Source organism: Rhinolophus sinicus, linkage group LG02, assembly GCF_036562045.2.
Source record: "Rhinolophus sinicus isolate RSC01 linkage group LG02, ASM3656204v1, whole genome shotgun sequence".
NCBI classification, from domain to species: domain Eukaryota; kingdom Metazoa; phylum Chordata; class Mammalia; order Chiroptera; family Rhinolophidae; genus Rhinolophus; species Rhinolophus sinicus.
Window position 1 is genome coordinate 39728444 of NC_133752.1, and position 18953 is coordinate 39747396.

The 18953-nt window shown below is 42.5% G+C and overlaps 1 protein-coding gene across 2 annotated transcripts in view; it reads left to right on the forward strand.

The window, feature by feature from the left end:
* UNC5C (unc-5 netrin receptor C) overlaps positions 1-18953 on the forward strand; it is a 368160-nt gene that overhangs the window by 338720 nt on the left and 10487 nt on the right. For both annotated transcript variants that reach the window (XM_019741124.2, XM_019741125.2), the window contains 2 exons: positions 13327-13476; positions 15499-15663. In XM_019741124.2, the coding sequence (XP_019596683.1) occupies positions 13327-13476; positions 15499-15663 (315 nt within the window). The remainder of the gene's footprint in view (positions 1-13326; positions 13477-15498; positions 15664-18953) is intronic.

Here is an 18953-nt window from a genome sequence, read left to right on the forward strand (position 1 = left end):
AACGGAGAGCCACTGGAGACATTTAAACAGAAGAAAGACATGGTTGGAAATATATGTTAGAAATAGTTTGATGTCAGTGGGAATATAAAGTCAAGTTACAAAGAAAAACATGTTAGCGTTGGGGTGATGACAGAGGCGTGAGAAGAAGAGAATAGATGTGCAAGGTTCTACTTAAGTAGTTCTTGCAGGACTTGGGGACTAACATCGAATGGACTAAGCAAAAGATCAAGTCTGCCTCTGAGTACCAGTGGCAAATGCAAGAGGCAGGTAGCTTTGGGGTGTGGATCTGGTGCTTTTGCTTTGGGAATATTAAGTTAGAGATATGAACAGACATCAGGACAAAGGTGCCCAAGGCACAATTAGAAACATGGGTGTGGCTCTCTGAACAGATTGCATATCCTGAGATAGAAACTCAGCAACCAGTTCTATAACATTCATATTTGTCATCTGTGGTGATCAGAGAGAATATCAAGGGAAAGTAGAGGACAAAAATAATAATAAAAAGTCATAAACATTACTGAGAACTTGCTATGTGCCAGGCAAGATTGTAAATATTTTTTTATTAACACATGTAATCTTCACAGCTAACCTGTAAGATACCATTATTTCCATTTTACTGATGTGCAGTCCAAGGCCCAGAAAGGCTACGTAGGTTGCTCTAGGTCACATAGCTATCGAGTGGAAAGTGCAAGTTCGTGCCCAGGCATCTGGCTGCAGTCTGGATTCTCCAGTCTTAAAAAGTGGGTTTCTTGAAGAGCCACCTCCAGAACATAGGGACCAAGGCAGGGAGGGGAGAAGGGGGGACCCTGCCATTGCAAGGGAGCAGGGAGGGCACCCAACAAAGGAGCTTCAGAAGGATGAGCACCCCAAGAAGGGAGAAGTGCAAGAAAAATGTGTCAAGGAAGCCAAAGGAAGCAATATTTCTGAAAATCAGGGTATTTCTTTCTAGAGTTTCCATCCAGAGAATATTTCTGGGTCACGAAAACTTGAGTGTTACAGATGGTTCCATGGAAGGGATAAGACAGAATCAGTCGCTGGATACATTTTTGATTGTTGAGCCTGCAGGAGTTTCTGATGTTGAATAAATGATGTGAACACACAGCTCTAGTGTAAAGCCTAAGGTTATTTCTTTTATATTCTTTGCAAATGTGATACTTCTAAGGCACTGTCAGGAAAGAAATCATCCCTGGCTTAAATTCTTCTTAGGGAAAACTGTATTTGTAGAGGGGTCTGATTAAGGCAAATCTTTTTTTAACAATTCCAAGAAAAGTTCATTGCAAAAGGCATACCATAGTAGCTCTACATCGTATTTGAAATGTCTGATACACATATTTTATACTAACACAAATCGTTCTTCTCAGGTACCCTTGCCCTTTCTTCCCAACAGACACACACAAACCCATGCAAAAAAAAAAAAAAAGAGTAATGTTCCTAACATAATTTTGATTATTTTAATTAGTGATCAACACCAAGAAAGACTGATATACAGGTTTAAGCAGTGAAAACAATCCAAGAGAAGTTTGTATTGTGGTCAGGACTTTCCGACTAGACATTTACAAATTCTCAATATCTGGGGATCCCAACTTAGCCTGAAATAAATATGAATAATGGATAAGACTTTCTTGCACCTCATGGCCTTTTAATAATGCAGGAATACCAAAATCCTAGTTAAAGGTGGGCGAGCTATCCACCTTACCAAATAGACAGTTAGTGCAGTGTGGTCAACACTGCCTCACACCCATGAATAAATTGGATCCTTGGGGCCCATAAACTCAGAAAGGCCCTTTGTTACCTCAGTTTTGCACCCTGCACACTTTTTGGCACCTTGCCTGTTAATGATCGCTGCCAGTCTCTCTCTCATGCCCTACTTCTCTAATCTCTGTTATCCATAAATACTACCTTTTGTAGCACCCCATCCAGATACCCCTCCTTCTTCAGGCCCACCCTACTTCATGTTCTTCCCAAATCAGTAGTTCTCTGTCCCACACACATAGGAATCCGCTCCGGAGCTTTAAAAAGACTTGCTCCAGGACCCCAACCCAAAGGCTCTAATCTAATTGGTCTGGATATTGGTGTTTGTTTGGTTGGTTGGTTTTTAGCACGTTGTGGGTAATTCTATTGTGCAGCCAAGGTTCAGAACGATTATCCAAACCACACAGATCTTTTTGGAACTTTAATCCTGTTAAGGACAAAGTTTCCTACATCTTCAAATCGTGCTCTCCCCAACTCTGTCACTTGTTCACATGATCTGCAACTGGTTCTTCCAAGTAAGATGGCATATCTCACAATTCCTGCAGTGGAGACAACACCCTTTAACAACAAGGCCAGGAGGAAAAATGCCAATAGTTCTCATACCCCATGACCACTTCTGGGCATTACTCTACTTCACTGGCTGGTTCTCTGTTCTGTTATTCTTTATTCTGTTACTGTTATTCATTACTCATTTCAGTTCCTTAGTGCAGAATCCCCTTAGTATATATCCCCACCCTAGCAGTACCTGCCTCATGGTCTTTCTACTCATTTTATTCCCAGCATCCTCTCAAATTCAAAGTCACCACTAACTCACAAGTCCTTTGTCCCAATTCAGTCTAATAGCCTTCACATCATCCCACATTATCTATTCTCCAGTGTAGACACGTTCTAGATTTCATCCTTATTAGCAACTGCACCAGGATCTCCACCTGCTAAGATCTTTACCTGTGCAACACCCCCTTTCTGACCACAACCATCTGACCTTCCATCCCTCACACACAAAGCACATGCAAGCTGCCCTTTGTTCTTAAGTCAGAACTGTCTCAACCTTTTGTGACCTCCTATTCCACAAACCTCATCTGCTCTTACCCATAGCTACAGGGAACTCACTGTCACTCTGAAATCTCCCGTCTGAGGCTGCTGCAGTTTCCTAATTTCCATAGCTAAAGATGATCTCCACTGAACAAGCCCTCTACTTCTACTTCCAGGCTGTTGAGTTGCTCTAAAAAGTCACACATTTCTAATGGAGTCTATTATGCTCTCAAGATATCTCCCCTAAGCTATGCTTCCCCTAGTTCTTCAAAATCCTTTCACTTCTCTTCTTGACTCATTAGATTTCACAGAGCACTTCTTCTAAGTCTCTCCTGCTCTCCTGAAGCCCCTGATTGTGTCATAGCCCCTTCATGTGTTGCAGTGACCTAACTCCTATTGTACCATCCAAGGGATGATCCCTCAGATGCTGTCCTTTATCTTTGAAACTTTCATTTCAGCCTCTTCTCACCTTACCTGGGCAATGATAAAAAGGAGCTCCGCTTCCTTCTGTGTGCTTTAATCCAACTCCTATACCACCTTCATCTCCAGCATAGCAAATGATGCACGGAAGTGGGTCTCCCTGGACGTGATCTTTTCTCATAACCACTGCTGTGTACTGAGGATTCTTTCTGAATTGCAGAAAACCTCACTGCTGCACTAGGGCAGAGAGGGAAGCCCAGTGGAGGGCTCATTCTCAGGGTTTAGAACCACTCAGTCTGGAGAGCTATTAGAAAAAGACAATGTCTAGAGCTGAACGTAGCAAGAATATTAATTCCCACTTATTATCATATGTGCTTATTTTTTCCATGTGGATGGGGGTGGGGGGAAGGATACCACCACATCAGTCTCAAGTAATCTTGATCATTCTTTCCTCTCTCACCCACCTCTTTGAGTTCAGCAGCTTTCTAACAATGTCTCTGAGATTTGTTAAGCCTGGGGGCAAAAATCATCACCTAAACCTTAAAAGGTGCTTCAGCTATTGGGAAGCATTAATGTAGAATTAGAATACAGGGCAGTGACTGCTGGAGTAAAAAGTCAACGCTGCTGGGAGACAAAGGATTATTTTTTGATTATTATTATTAGTTTCAGGTGTACAAAGCAATGTACTAGACATTTATTATTTATATCCCTCACACAGTGATAACCTCCCTCCCCCCATCTACTACTCCTCTGACATTGCAAATCTTACCATTTGCAACAATATAGATGGACCTAGAGAACATTATGCTAAGTGAAATAAGTCAGAGAAAGACAAATACCGTATTATCTCACTTATATGTGGAATCTAAAGAACAGAATAAATGAATGAGCTAATCAGGAATTCTTTTATACACCTTTCAGGTGGGTTTTTTCCTGTGCATATGCTGAAAGGAGCAGTGGGAGCCATTATTATGTGCAAGTTGAGTTCACATAAAGAGATAAAGATGCGAAGAATTCTGCAGTAAATTAGAATCAACCCCATGCTCAAAAAGAGGTCACATCTATTGTAAAGATTGTGCTGGGTGTTATCACAGCTTTTCTCTTTCCCTCCTCTTCAGGTGATTAAATTAAAAATATTGGTGTTTTCCTTCCATTATTTGCAAGACTTAAATCCTAATGGAAATAGACTAGAAATTAATAGAGAACAAGATTATAGTTGGGTAAATTTTGAAACACTCCAGGAAAAACATACACATATATAGAAACAAGTAACTTCTGCCCCACTATCCAAATGGTACAATTTGTGAGAATTTCCTTTCACAATAAAGGGCTTCATTCTGAACTCTGAGGAGTTATTTGCATACAATCTAGGCAGTATATGATGTTTATTGAATTTCTGACAAATGTATATGCGATACAAACCAAGTAATGTGTATTAACACAAGCTGGCTTTCCTCATGTAGTCGTTTGGCAATGAGAAGAGTCTTCTTTTCATTTCTTCAGTTTTCACATACCCTAATCCAGGCTACAGTATGGTATAGTAAGTCTGTGAAATATCATATTTTGTGGGGGGGAAAATAGTAGAAAATAAAAGAAACACTGAAAATTCAAGGCACTATGAAATCTAGTTAAGAACTTTGTGATACTCATTTGGGGGGTGGGCTGCATTTGTAGTCAGGTAACCTAAAAAAGTTTTTTTGTGTTTTTTTTATCCTGCCACTTGGTGCCTTCCTCACCAGTGTCCTTCTGACGCTCCCTCCATGACAAATTGTGACTCTATTGAACCCAGAACACCTGAGGCCTGCCTCTTCTCGGCCTACTAACATGGACCCTCAATTGAATAGGCCCCATTAACCTATCTTTTCTTTCAGTTCCTTCAAACAACCTCAAAACTAGCCTGACCTGTGTTTCACATTTTCAGAATCCTTGTCTCCCTAATTACCCTTGGCCCTTAACATGGGGGTTAGGGGCACTGACTCCTGCACAGTCAAAAATCCATGTATAACTTTTGACTCCCTGAAATCTTCAGATGTCCCTTGGTACCTATGGAGGATTGGTTCCAGGATACCAGCGGATACCAAAATTCTCAGATGCTCAAGTCCCATGTATAAAATGGTATAGATTGATGCATGTCAGTTTTCTACATCTGTGGATTCCTAAATGCAGATCGAAAATTCTGTTTTCAATCCATAATTAGTTGAATTCATGAATGTGAAATAACAGGGATACAGAGGACAGACTGTATATTTATTGAAAAAAATTCATATATAAGTGGACCCACATAATTCAAATCCATGTTGTTCAAGGATCAACTGTAAATATTCATACATGTAACACATGTATTAGATAACACCTACAAAAACTGTGTTAAAAGTTACAAATTTGTTTTCCCTGTGAGAGCATGGACGGATGTGGCATGATGGGAAAGCTTGCCTCAGGCTGGCTAACTCGATTGGTTCTGCCACTCATCAGCTCCGTGGCCCTGGTCATTGAATTTGACCTCTTTTGACAATCATTTGGTCTGCATAAGGGACCCTCAGAAGATTCAAGGAGATCAAAGTTATTAAATTTCATGGTACAAAATAGACACTCAATAATGTTAATTATCTTTAGGTTCAATGAAGATAATGGCTCAATGAAAATATTAACTCTACTTGCGATCTAATTGGGGGTGAGTTTCAGGTTTAGTGGCAGGCTAGCTGGTCAGCCATGTAGGGGCAGGGATTATAGAGGTGCATCTAAATGTATTCTGTCTTTATCGTCTTCTCATGAGACATGGCCCTGGCCTTGGCTCTACCACATATTTGAGAAATGACCTGCCATGTTGAATTTATTTTTTTAAGAGAGAGAGAAGAGGGAAGAGGAAATAGACATTGTGGTAGGCAGAATAACACCCCACACACACACACACAAAGATATCTACACAGAATGTTCAGAACCTGTAACTGTGTTAGCTTACATAGCAAAGGGACGTTACAGAGTTCTCCCCTAGAGCCTCCAGGAAAGGAGCAGCCTTACCAACATCTTGATTTTAGCTCAGTGGGACTTGTGTCAGACTTGTGACCTACAGAACCATAATGTGATAAGTTTGTTGTGTTTAAAGTCTCTAAGTATATGATAAATCCTGACTACAGAAATAGAAAACTAATACAGAAGTTAGAAAATAACATGTTAAGGGTGAAAAGAAATACAAGAGGATTTCAGAAGTTCTAGAACAACCTAGAAAGTCCTATTCCTAATACATAGTTGTGGGAGATTATCTTTTCCTTAGAAGTATGCCCAGAGGTGGACACGTGACACAGTCACTTCCCTGAGTACTATCCTTTGGCATTTTGCTTCAGACGTGTCACAAACCACCCTGACTAGGCAGACTGGAAGTGGCAGCTCAAACCAAGCATCCGTGGTGGCAGCAGCTGTGGGAGCAGCAGGCAGAGCCCTAGAAACTGAGTGACTTGACTGGAAACGTTTGTACATGGTCACTGGCGTCCAGCCTTGTTGTTATTAGGGATGAAATATGGCAGACAAACTCAGGGGGAGAGCAAAGCTCCCCAGCGTGAGCATGAGAAGAGAAAGTAGCACAGCCAGGCCAGATGCCAGCAGTGATGACCAGAGCCAGGTGGAGAGGCTGCTGGCAGTCAGATGTTCCCCACAGCCAGCTCTGCAGCCTGAGGCCTGAGGCCAGAGGAGGAGTCAGCACGGGGGGAGCCGAGAGCAACGTGGCTGAAAAGCTGGCAGGGAACCAGCAAGAAGGATGGTGCTCTGTCTGGCCTCTGCTTTGGAAGAGGACAGGCTCACAGCTGTGATAGCCACAGTGACAACAGCCTCAGGAGCAAAGAGAGAAATTTCTCATCCTCAGTGACAAGGGCAGGTTTCAGCACAGGATGAAAGAATGAATAGGAGCAAAGCAGGTTCCATAAAATCTGATGGGAGATGTGATTTTTCAAAGAACACTAATTAGCACAATCCTTGAAGGTTGTTGGTCTTTGGAGGTTGAGCACACGTGTCATGTTGAACATTTGCCAGTTTGTTCTTTGTGACCCCAGAGCCCTGCATCCATATGGCAGAAGCATGGAGAAGGTGGGCACAGGTCTTGAACTGCACAACTCGGCCTTTGGTGCCTGGTCCAGCACTCTGGACAGAGCATGGAGTGCATGTGGGTCCCTTTCCATGGGGCGGTCTAGCCAGGCCAAACGAAAACCCCCTGGAGTGCAAGGCTGGCCGCTGCTTCACTGCCCTTCGCACTCTCACCCCTGGGTGGGAATCTTAGTGATTTCCCCACGATAGCTGCCTCCACCTGCTCAGGGTCCTGGCGCTGTCCCCAGGCTCCTCAGCAGCACTAAATACCATCAATTCAGCGTTCTGTTTCCACCAAAAATAAAGAGTATGCAGACAAATCACATCCCAGAAAATACCAAGAAAGAAGCAAGACAAAGTGAAGCAAAGCCTTGATTTAACCTCCTCTAACCTTCTCTGCCACAAGAGATTTTAATGAGTTATATGAGATTTAGGTTTAATCATTTGTGTTTTCCATTCTCTAGTTGATAAGATTTCTAATAAGTAAAGGAAAGGACTGATTGACAGGAGAGATGTCGGAGGGAAAACAAGACAGAGTCAGAGACACAGAGAAGGAAGTGAAAGGCTAGATAACCCACAGGTAGGACATCCCCTCTTGAGAAACTGGAAGCCAAGACAAGTGCCTCCGAGGACGAGGAAGAAGGCACAGTTCAGAGCAGTGGTGTGAGGCAGGAAGCAGGTTCTCGAGCAGGACGAGGGTGACCAAAGGACAAGTTTGAGCACCGAGTGTGGAGAAAAGAGCCAGGGCCCCAGCACCTCCCACAGTTCCCTACACAAAGTCACTGCTTCACACTTGGGAAGACAATGGTCACATTTTTTAACACAAGCTTCAAGCATCTCAGTGTACGCAGCTGTCACCAGGGGGTTCTCTTGTGCATTCTTTGTGAGACTGACCCTTCAGGGAAATTTGGCCAGGCTGGAAAGGACCGGGAGGAAGAGGAAGAACCAGAGCAGCAATGCAGGAATGCAGAGTGAAAATTCTGGGGTGAGGAAACCAGAGTGGAGGAGTTATCCAGCTCATCCCAGGTGCCTTGTTCTGTCAGTCCTTAATGAGGGGAAAAACCTATCATCTCAGAGCCTGGGAGAGCTCTGGGTGCAGGCCAGAGGGGCTCCCGTTGTACGCAGAGGCCTTTAAAACAGCTTGGGTGTATTGTGGCTCTTAAGTGGCCCAGGCTAATGGCTTGGCATGGATCATGTCTTGGTTTAATTGGTTATTGTGTAAGCTGCTGGGTTGTGGAATCCCTTGTCTCTGCCTTTCGAGCAATCCCTCACAGGTTCCCTGAATCAATAGAATCCTCACTCAGGGCCACCGAGAAGCTTGGGATGGGGAAGTAGCCATCTCACAGGTTTGCTCAGATCCCCATGGGGCACCAGGCTCTGTGGGGGGCTTGCTGCTGGGGACATTACGACTGGGGTTCTTGTGTGTATTTCAGATGGGCTAGAGATACCTCTGTTGATAACCGGCCCCTGAGAGAATCTTTTCAAGGTTAACTCAGAGGGGTGGAAATGGAACTGATAAAGGAAGACAGAAAGTGACCCCTTCTGTAGAAGCAGAACAAGCTCCTCAGAGCACCAGGTAGAATCACCTGGGGCCAAACAAGGCGCTGAGGTGGGGGTGCTGCCAGAAGGGAGGACAACCTTTGCAAAGGAAGGTGACATTTATATTTCTGACAACAAAGAGCCTAGATGATCCTCATTCCTATGATGCCATTTTTTTCCCCAGGTCATGATATTTTTCTTAAGTCTTCCTAAATCTTTTGACCTTAAATATATTTTGTTGCTATTCTCTTGTAAGGTGTGTGAAATAGCCTAACAGTTGGGATCCAAAAGCAGACTGTCAGGAAGCTGTCTTAGAGCAGAGCACACACTGCTGGGGTTGCGTGTTTATATGTTGGTCTCCCTGCCGTTCTTCATGAGTGACTGGAAGCAAGGACGGAACTTGCCTGTGTGCCCCAGAGCCTGACGTGGTTCCTGGCAGAGCACATGTGCGTCATTGATGCTGAATGGGTGCTCCCAGGAAGACTGAGAGAAAAGCATTTAACTGTGACTATATCTTATTGATACACACATCTGTTATTTTTTTGTTGTTCCCACACTTATCTGTGTCATATGTATAAGAACCAAAATGATCACATGCAGAAAGAATTTCAAAATTCAAGCTTTTTAAAATATAAGCTACAGTATTTTTAAGTGGGATTGGCTATAAAACATCTGAAATCATAATACTTAAACCGTAACAATACGGAATAAAAGCCTGATTCGCCTCTCAAGTGGGCTTGTTTCTTCTGTCTTCTGACACAAAACTGATACATGGGATTTGCTGAATGTGGCAAGTCATCTTCAACGCGTGTGGTTTTATATGATGTTAGTTGTCAAGGAGTTGTTTTATTTATTGCTTGTAATATCTTTAATTTTCACTCTCATATTTTTAATTTGTGCTTTAGTTATTGTCTTCACCTTTATTTTGTTTCCTTTAAGTTGAATATTCGGTCCTGAGTGTGATGATACCAGTTGCTACTTTTCAGGAAAAAAAATGTTAAATTTAAGCTTGGTTAGGATCATTCTTACTGAGTCATTTACTCCTGGGTTGATATCTCCCAAAGGTTCTCATGAAAGGACAGCTGCCCAAGTCAGCAGTTTCCAAAATGGAGTTCACACATCTCCGGCCCAATGAATCTATGGGGCAAAAAAAGACAACATTGATTCTTCTGTGTTTGTCTTAGCTCATATTTTTAACTTTATATTTTATAATGTAATATTTTATTATACTTATGTGTTAATATAGGTATATAATTTATAAAGAAATGTTTGAAATGCATGCTTAATTTTTGACTGATGGGCATATGCAATCACATATGTTTAGAGACCTCTGCTCCAAGCCGGATGCATCCTGATGGGCAGTTTATCTTTCACCAGAGTTCAGGTCCAATCGAAAGGGAGGAAAAATGTCAGGTTTCTCCCAGCTCTGTGCATTCGGACAACTTCGTGTCATTCTGGTTAGTGAAGAGAGGGAAAGCTTAGGCGTGTGGAGAGTGTGTATTCTCTGGCCCAACTGTCTAAAGTGGCACTTTTCTTGGGACAGCTCTCAAAAAAGGCTCAAGCCAGTCCAGTTTCTTTCCCCACTAGGAAGAACTCTTTACCATGACTTAAAGTCAATGACAAAGTCAAGGACTGAGCCTTATTCTTGGGTTAACTCCAAACCCAGACTTTGCACTCAACACATGGCATTAGATTTCTTGACTTCAGGGTCATGGCCAATAGGCAATTTAGGCTTTTTTCAATGATCCTCCCTGCCCAGAAAACTGACAATGCTCTCTATATCCTCTGGCAATCTATGTTGATTGTAGGAATGGGGTGTGGATTATACATTGTTGGGTACAATTACCTCCCGGAATGCAATGCATCTTCTTTCAGACATCCCAGGCAGATAATTGGGACATAATGAAGATCTATAGTAATCAGATAATTACTATCGATTGCTCTTTAGACGTCTTGATGAGGTAATTAGGGTATACTGGAAAGAAGCTAGAACTGATTGATTGGCATGACTGTAATCTCAAAGATTTCTAATTGTGTTTCTTTTCTTCTAATGGCTTATAAACAAACATCATTTTAGCTTTAGAATTTCTCAGGTGCCAGGTTCACAGGGAACATCAGCTTTCTCTATTATGCTAACTAGACACTGAACATGAACATGATCAACATAAGCTCATTATGCCTTCCTGTTGAAGCAGAAGGAACTGTAATTAACCCTCACTTTTCTTACTCGTCTTCATTTCCACATGGCCAGGTTCTTGTCCAGGAACGGAGTGTGAAGTGCTGTGGGAGGGCGTTCCATGAGGAGCACGTGTGACTCTGGGTTGAGTGGATCTGTACAGCCGTCTGGGCACCCTCAGAGCCTGCTGAGCCGTAGGCACAGCAGAGCCAGGACACAATGACACAGCCTATGTGTCCAGGTGGCCAACTGACTGACTGGGGAGTGGCTGACTGTTCAGGCTCCTGTCACAAGTAATAGCTACTCATCAGCCAGCAGCAATGTTGAATACTCTCAATGTCAATATTCTCAAGCAGCTGGACCATGCCCGTGTCTCCATCAGTGTGCTATTGCCTCATCTCTTCCATTAGACACTAATTAGAGGAGTGTCTGTCTGAGACCACATTCCATATTATCCTAATATTTTCTACACCTTATAGGACCTTTCAGCAGATTGCATTGTTCAGAATAGTGGCCTGAGTCAGAGATGACAGATGCTGACAACCACTAAAGAAGCAGCTTAAAATGAGCTGTTTACATCTAATCAATGATATCGGTGAGCTCTGCAATTACTGAACTACAATCTGGTTCCCATACTCACAATTCTCCACTGTGACCCATCCATACTTGGTACCGTGGTAGGTGCCCAATATATGTGTATGGAATGACCAGAATGATCGCCTGTGTTATTGAACCCCGTGTTTTCAACTGAAATATCACCAAAAAATAAAATTTTATTTTTCTTTTATATTTTTATTGAACCCTTGAACCCTTATTATTTTCTTGAACCCCTATTGAAGAAAAGAAAGGTCACAAACTGCCAACATATTTGTATCACTAAAACTTTTAAAGCATGAGAGGAGCCATGTGTGTGCAGGGATGGTTCAAACAGCAAAGGAGATCCAGGATATTTTGTTCATTGATAATTTGTGGTTAGATGCTGTTTGGATAATTGCAGCTGTAGCTGGAAATGCTTCATTAACTCCCATTAACCAGCTTGAGGAATGAAAGTATATATAGAATCTGTCTTCCTTTTACATCTTTATAGTATAAGTAAAGTTACATAGCTTTTTTTTTGCATCAGCCACAGATCTTGAGAAATGAGATGTTGTTTTTTTAAAATTTAATCTGAGTAACTGTTTAGTTCAATATTTGGTGCTGAAAAACCTTCCTAATCTGTATCAGAATATTTTCCTCTAATAGGACATACAATGAATATATTTTAATTTTTTTGATCACTTGGAATCGTGCAATGGATAATTTTAAGCAAAATTTTATTATTTTATTTCTATAAGAAACTAAAAAAGATTGAAAAAACGCCCCAAACACATTTCAAATTTTTATTCATTAGCTTGTTTCACCAAGTCTAAGACACGGATTTGTTTTCTAGTTCTTTAGCCATTTACCTAAAAGTTCGTTGGAAATCTACTTATTTATCTATTTATATATATTTCTACACACACACACACACACACACACACACACACACACACACACATATATATATTTTAAACTGGGCTTTTTCCCATTTGGTGTTCTGACTGTTGTTTTCCTGTATTTGACTAAATATGCCTGTGGGGACAGAGCCCCAGAAAGCAGTTTCCAGGCTCTCGGCCTCACATAGACAGGTGCTGGCTCAGGTAGTAAATGGCCATCAACTGTGGTTGGATGGCCATCAGCTGTGGCTAGTTGGCCGTCAGCTGTAACCATTGAGCCATTGGCCACTAATATAACTGCTGCGGCTATGGAGCAGAGTTGAGGAGAGTAGAGGAGCAGAGTCGAGGAGAGTGGAGGAGAGTCGTAGGTCGGTTGGCAGAAAAGCGGACAGCAGGTCACATGTCCGGTGAACCCAGCCTCCAGTGAGAGCATAGTGGTATGACTCCCCTACCTATGGCTCCATGGGTGTTCCTTTTTGGCCTCACCATATCCTGCGTTCTTATGTGGGGAGTGGGACCAGAGACCCCGCAGGCCGCCCAGCATGACAAATGGCGCAGAGAGCAGGGTCTCCCGCATGACAATGCCACTTATCTTTTGGTAAGTGCAGGCTGTACTGAATTTGCCTCACAACAGTGTGATATAGATTGCTGAAGCACACGTGATGGTCAGTAGGATCCAGTCAGATAGAAAGCGACAGGGGCTTCAGTTGGAGGATATCGAGGCTGCAGAAGAAGAAGTCACATGTTGCACAAGTTAGCAGGATGGGGGTAGGCACAGTGAGGAAACATTTTATAAGACAGCCAATGGACATGATATGATTCGGTAATTTGCTTTTGGTTTTGGGTGTGTCATTGTAGGAAGTTCTGCAGCTTGAGAGACAGATGGGAGGACAGCTCCTAGAAGAACCTAAGGCTCTTCATTTCAAAGGCAGCACCCATAACCTGCGCCTGTCGATTCATGACATCGCCCATTCCCTCTGGAAGAGCAAATTACTAGCAAAATATCAGGTAAGGTTCCCGAGCTGAACTGAAGGCTTGGAGACAGCTCCACAAAAGAGGACTAAACTATTTAGATATAAAATATTCCCTTCCTTGAAGTTAATCTTACATGAGCACTCGTTTCTCCAAAATAGCTTGGGATTATTTAGGATTTTTGAAAAATACTCTAGATATATTTAAAGGAATATGTTTTTTTCTTAATTTTTTTCAAATAATTGTATTGTCATTGTTTTGTTTTTAACAAATAAGATTTCTGAGTTCATCATTTCAGTTCATTTTCAGAGTAAATGTTTATATCAAATTGATTTTTAAAAGCCTGAAAATGCATTCATAGGAAATACAGAGGAACATTGTTATCCACGTGACACAAATTAGGCTTCGACCTTCTAGAAGAGTATCTTTCTGTTGAAAACTTAGAAGGAACCCCAGTTTTGAAAGTGAAATGGCATGTAAAAATAAAACCTGGTCAGAATTTTATTAAATACCAGTATGAAAATTCTGGCCCCAAATCTCATCGTATGTACTTGTGGGAAAAGCATACGACTCCCCAGGGGCTTCCGCCTCCTTCTTCATCAGTCAGCCTGAGCTCTCAGGAGACTGTGTATGGGATCCCTCGCCTCATACCCAGTCCTAGGAAATGTACACACACTTAGATAAACTGTGAAGCCTTGTCTATGTGCATGCAAATCCAATTCCACGCCCCAGCACTGTAGCTGGACTGGTTTTGATTTCCTGATGTAAGTCAAGCAACGTACTAGAAGGGGGGAGGGGAAGATTTTCCAGCTCCAATCTTACTCTCATAGGTCCAGTACTCACACAGAAATTGTGGGAAACAACCCTACTAATTTGCTAACAGTCTCCAGCTTCCACGAGGGTTGTGTGCCAGACTCTTCTGAATCGCTCTGCACTTGATTGAGAGATCTGGCTTTTAACTTTCTCACAAAATGTCTTCCTTTGCTTTTTTCTTCTCCCTATTTTGCAGCTGCCGTATAAGTCCACACATCTCCCCCCACCCTTTTATGAACAATTTGCTTTGTGCAATCATAATGGAAAATGCTATTTATGTAATAATGATAATTCGATATTAGTTCGAGCTAAGCCTGGCTGCATTCTTATTATAATACAATCCACCAGACACTCATGCACTTTGGCTTATCTCATCTAACCCCAGGCCATCGAGGTACTCTTTTACTTATTCTGTCACAGATGAGGAAGCTGAGGCATGGAAAGGTTAAGTAACTTGCCCAAATCACCAAGTAGACAAGGGGAGAGTGTTCTCATTTGTGTTGAATTCTCTGCTCTTAACCACCGTGTCCACCCTTTTTTTTTTTAAATGTATCAACTGTTTTCTTTCTTTCCTTTATTGATAAAATATTCTGGGATGGGCTCTGTAAGGTGGTCTAGACTTTTTGAAAATGTATATCTGTTCGAGGCTTGGTATGTTTTTTTAGGCCAAGGACATTTCTGCAGCATCTACCCAAGTCTGCAGTTTCCAAGTATAGTGCATGTTGCCTGCCCCCTGTCCTGTGCAGAGGGAGGATATAGGCATGAAAGGGAACTGGATCAGCAAATTATCCTTTAGAGCTTCTTTGCTTTTCTCCAGAATACCACGGCAGGGATTCCTTTTAATGAGCAATGACTGGAATGTGTGGGTTTTATTTTGGGGATTTTCTAAACTTAAAAAAAAATCATTTACAATGGCTTCTCTCTCTCTCTCTCTCTCTCTCTCTCTCTCTCTCGCTCTCTCGCTCTCTCGCTCTCTCTTTCTCTCTCTTGTAAATGAGACAAATAGATTCTGAAGGCTGACTTCTTGGGTTCAATTCTCAACTCTGCCACTCACTACACGTAGGACTTTGGCTGAGTTATTTAACATCTCTGGGTGTCAGCTTTTTCATCTGAAAGAGGGGGATATAAGTACATTTGTTGTGATGACTAAATGGGGTAATATGTGGTATACTGAGAAAAGTACTTGGCAACCAGTGTCTGATAGTTACTTTTAGTATGTGTGGTTAACACTTTTATATCCTTTAGGAAATTCCTTTTTACCACATCTGGAGCGGGTCTCAGAGAAACCTCCACTGCACATTCACTCTGGAAAGATTTAGCCTGAACACGGTGGAGCTGGTTTGCAAACTCTGTGTGCGACAGGTCGAAGGAGAAGGGCAGATCTTCCAGCTAAACTGCACCGTGTCAGAGGTAAGAAGCTCTGTCTGTCTCAGAAATCAGGGGAGAGAAGGACCATGGGGAGGAGAGAACATGTGGAGTATAAAGGTATCTCGATATAGGCCAAATAAGCAGGAGTCCTACAAAGGTTTCTATAGGTCCTATTTATTAAAAGAATTGCATTTTTAATGAACATAGGGAGCTAGATGCATAAAATAATATAATGAGGAATTCTTTTTGAAAAACGAGTCTTTTATTTTTTATGACATGAATTTAAGGATCATGTTCCTGCTTTTTACAACAGATCTGAATTCCAAATATGAGGTTTAGTGTAAGTAATGTGCACAAGGAATCACTTTTCCCCAGGCATCCCTTGATGTGCCACCTTCCCGCCTCCTCTACATCTCCCTGGTCCCTTCTTTCCTCAGGGAACCTGCCTGACACTGGTGGGGGGAGGAAGAGAGACCAGCTCTGACCCCACACCTCCTTTTTTTCTTCTTTTCCTTTTTCTCCTTGCTGAAAGGAGAAATCTCTTGGTCTCCTTTCTATCTTACACATCATTCGCCAAATATAAAAAGATTGGCAGAGGCAGAGGGGATAGGTGTGGACAAAATGGGTGAAAGGTACAAACTTCCGGTTATAAAAAATAATAAGTCCTGGGGATATAAGGTACAGCACAGTGACTATAGTTAATCCTACTGTATTGCATATTTGAAAGTTGTTAAGAGTAGATCTGAAAAGCCTCATCACAAGGAAAAAAATTATAACTATATATGAGGACAGATGTTACCTAGACTTACTGTGGGGATCGTCACAATCATTATGTTGTACACGTGAAACTAATATAACGTTGTGTGTCAATTATACCTCAATACAAATAATAATTAAAAAATAAAATTGAAAAGAAAATATGCCCTTTTCCCGAGGGTGGGAAAAATGTTCCAGAAATAGAAGTAAAATCTACGAATTTTTCCCCTAGTGGCCATCACTTTGCCTTTCTCGGCTATGATCGTCACTCAATTCAGTCAGGCATTTTCATATGTCCGTATTAAAGAAATAGCAATGGGCCCTGCTAATTAAAACCCCTCTATATGGAAAGAGCGGGTGTGCGTGAACTTATGGGTTACCTTGGACCCCAAGGCTGTAGTTTGAACAGTGGAAACCCTTCACGCCGGAGGAACAAAGGAAATACAACAAGTCAAATGGTTAGAAGGCAGCATCTCCTCCCGGGGCCTGGAGATAGCTCAGCTCTGTGCTGTTTGCTACGCCACAGAGCACAGGATTGTCGTATTTTAAAACTACAGCGGGACAGCACATGATTTAAAAGATTTCTTCTCTCTCTCGCTGTCTCATGCAAAATGACAAATGAAATGTCAGGATGTTCAGCATGTCTCCCTCCACATGTTGTATTTAAAGACTGCCTTCCTTAGCAAACCGAGGTAGGAAGAATGGCAGCCTCCACGATGCTCCATCCTTCTTTCCCACAGCCTGCGGAGGTTCGGTCATCATTTCCTCCTGTAGTTTCATGAGACTTTTGACTCATAAAACAACTTTAGTCACAGACCCCAGTGACATTCATAAGGAATGATCTCGGTGTCAGGGTGCCATGGCAACCGCCAGGCCTTCCTGAGGCGCAGGCCCTATCTCCCAGGCACACAGCACCACCCCTGCTGGCTCTGGAGGGTGTTTTCACTTTCTAGGCCCAGCAGGTCTGCAAAGTTCAATAACCACCCAGCTCCAGTGACAACAAAGGCTGCGGAATTTTGGAGGGGGCGAGGAGATCTGCTCCTTTGATGCTTGCTTTCTGTTCAGCGGGAATGTTTGCCGTGTGATGAAAAGGTGGATCAGATGCAGCCAAGAATGAAAAGATCTGTAGAGGGCTATTCCCTGCTAGGTCCTAGGTCCACCACCCCCTCATCCAGAAGAGACAGTTTTGCATAGTGTGATCCCAATTTAAGGACTTTCTTTCTTGTGCCATCATAGAGGAAAGATGATTTCTCTTGCAACTTGGCAGCAGTCAGCTCAGAGAGGCCAGCCTTTCAGTCCTGTTGGAGGCCTTTGCCCATGTGTGACAGACAAGCACATTTAACAGAGGGAGGGGCAGAAATGACTGGAGTCAGATGACTTTGGGGATTAAGGGGCACTCTGCTGCTTTTACTTCTGGGTCACTGAGTCCCACTGTCGTTGTTAGCATTTGAATGTGGTGCCTGCAGCCCCCAGAGGGGGCAAGTGTGGGGCTGGGTTTAGAGATAGGGAACGAGGCTCAGCTCTGAACACTTGGCTCTAGAGAGCCCTGAAACCCAGGTCCTCATCAAAAGCTCTGAGAAGGGGTTCACTGTGACTGATAAACCATAACCAAACAGAAAAGGCTGCATTGGTGATGTCTATTTTCTGCACAGGGCTCCTCTGTACGGGCACCTGGCAAGCTGGCGGGTGGGCTGGGGTTACAGTTCCAATGTCTTCTCCCCTGAGAATGAGCTGACTTGCCAGGAATGTGCAGCTCCCCCTCCCTGCAGCCACCCACCTCTCAGGGCACTCTCTGGCAGTCATTTATAAAGCGACATGGCCCTTGGCCTCTCTAGTCAGGAGGAGGACCTGTTGCCCCCCTCAAGGGAGACCAGGCTATGCTTGACATAGACCATGGTGATGTCAAGAGCCGGCCGATTGTTCCTCTCTGGATGCTTTGGCCGGAGATTCCTTAACTAGAAACAAAGCCTTTAGTCTCACAGAGATGCAGTTTAAGAATGAAAATGTCTGAAAATTATGGGCATGAATGCATCTCAAAATGTAAATGATAATAATACATTTTTTATTTTTATTTTTTAGAGGGATGGGGGAGCTACCCACCACCACCAAGAGAAAAAATGGTGTAGAGAGAGAAACTTCTCTCTTCAGCCCTTCTATTTAGTTTTAGCTATGGGCAGAACACTTATAACCCCTATTAACTATTGACACACAACACTTTGGTGTACACAGAGGCTAATATTAAAAATGTATAAAGTAGCATCGCTCTGCTATAGCCAGCCCGTCTATTGACCTCTTCATTTTATTATAATCTGTTCAAAACAACCATTGGGAAAATCTAGTTTTTCTGACTTTAGGAAGAGTTGGAATATAGGGGTGAGGAGTTGATTCTACTGTGGAGTGAGGGATGAAAATGTGTCATCACCGTAGCAGCTGTTCGGTTAATGGTGAAAAATCATATGTTTAACTAAGGGACTCATAACATCAAAGACAGATGGTACCAGTATCATAAATGATTATTGTCATAAGCAGTCTGTGAGAGTAAACTCTACTTTTACCTGGAAATAAAGGAAAAACTA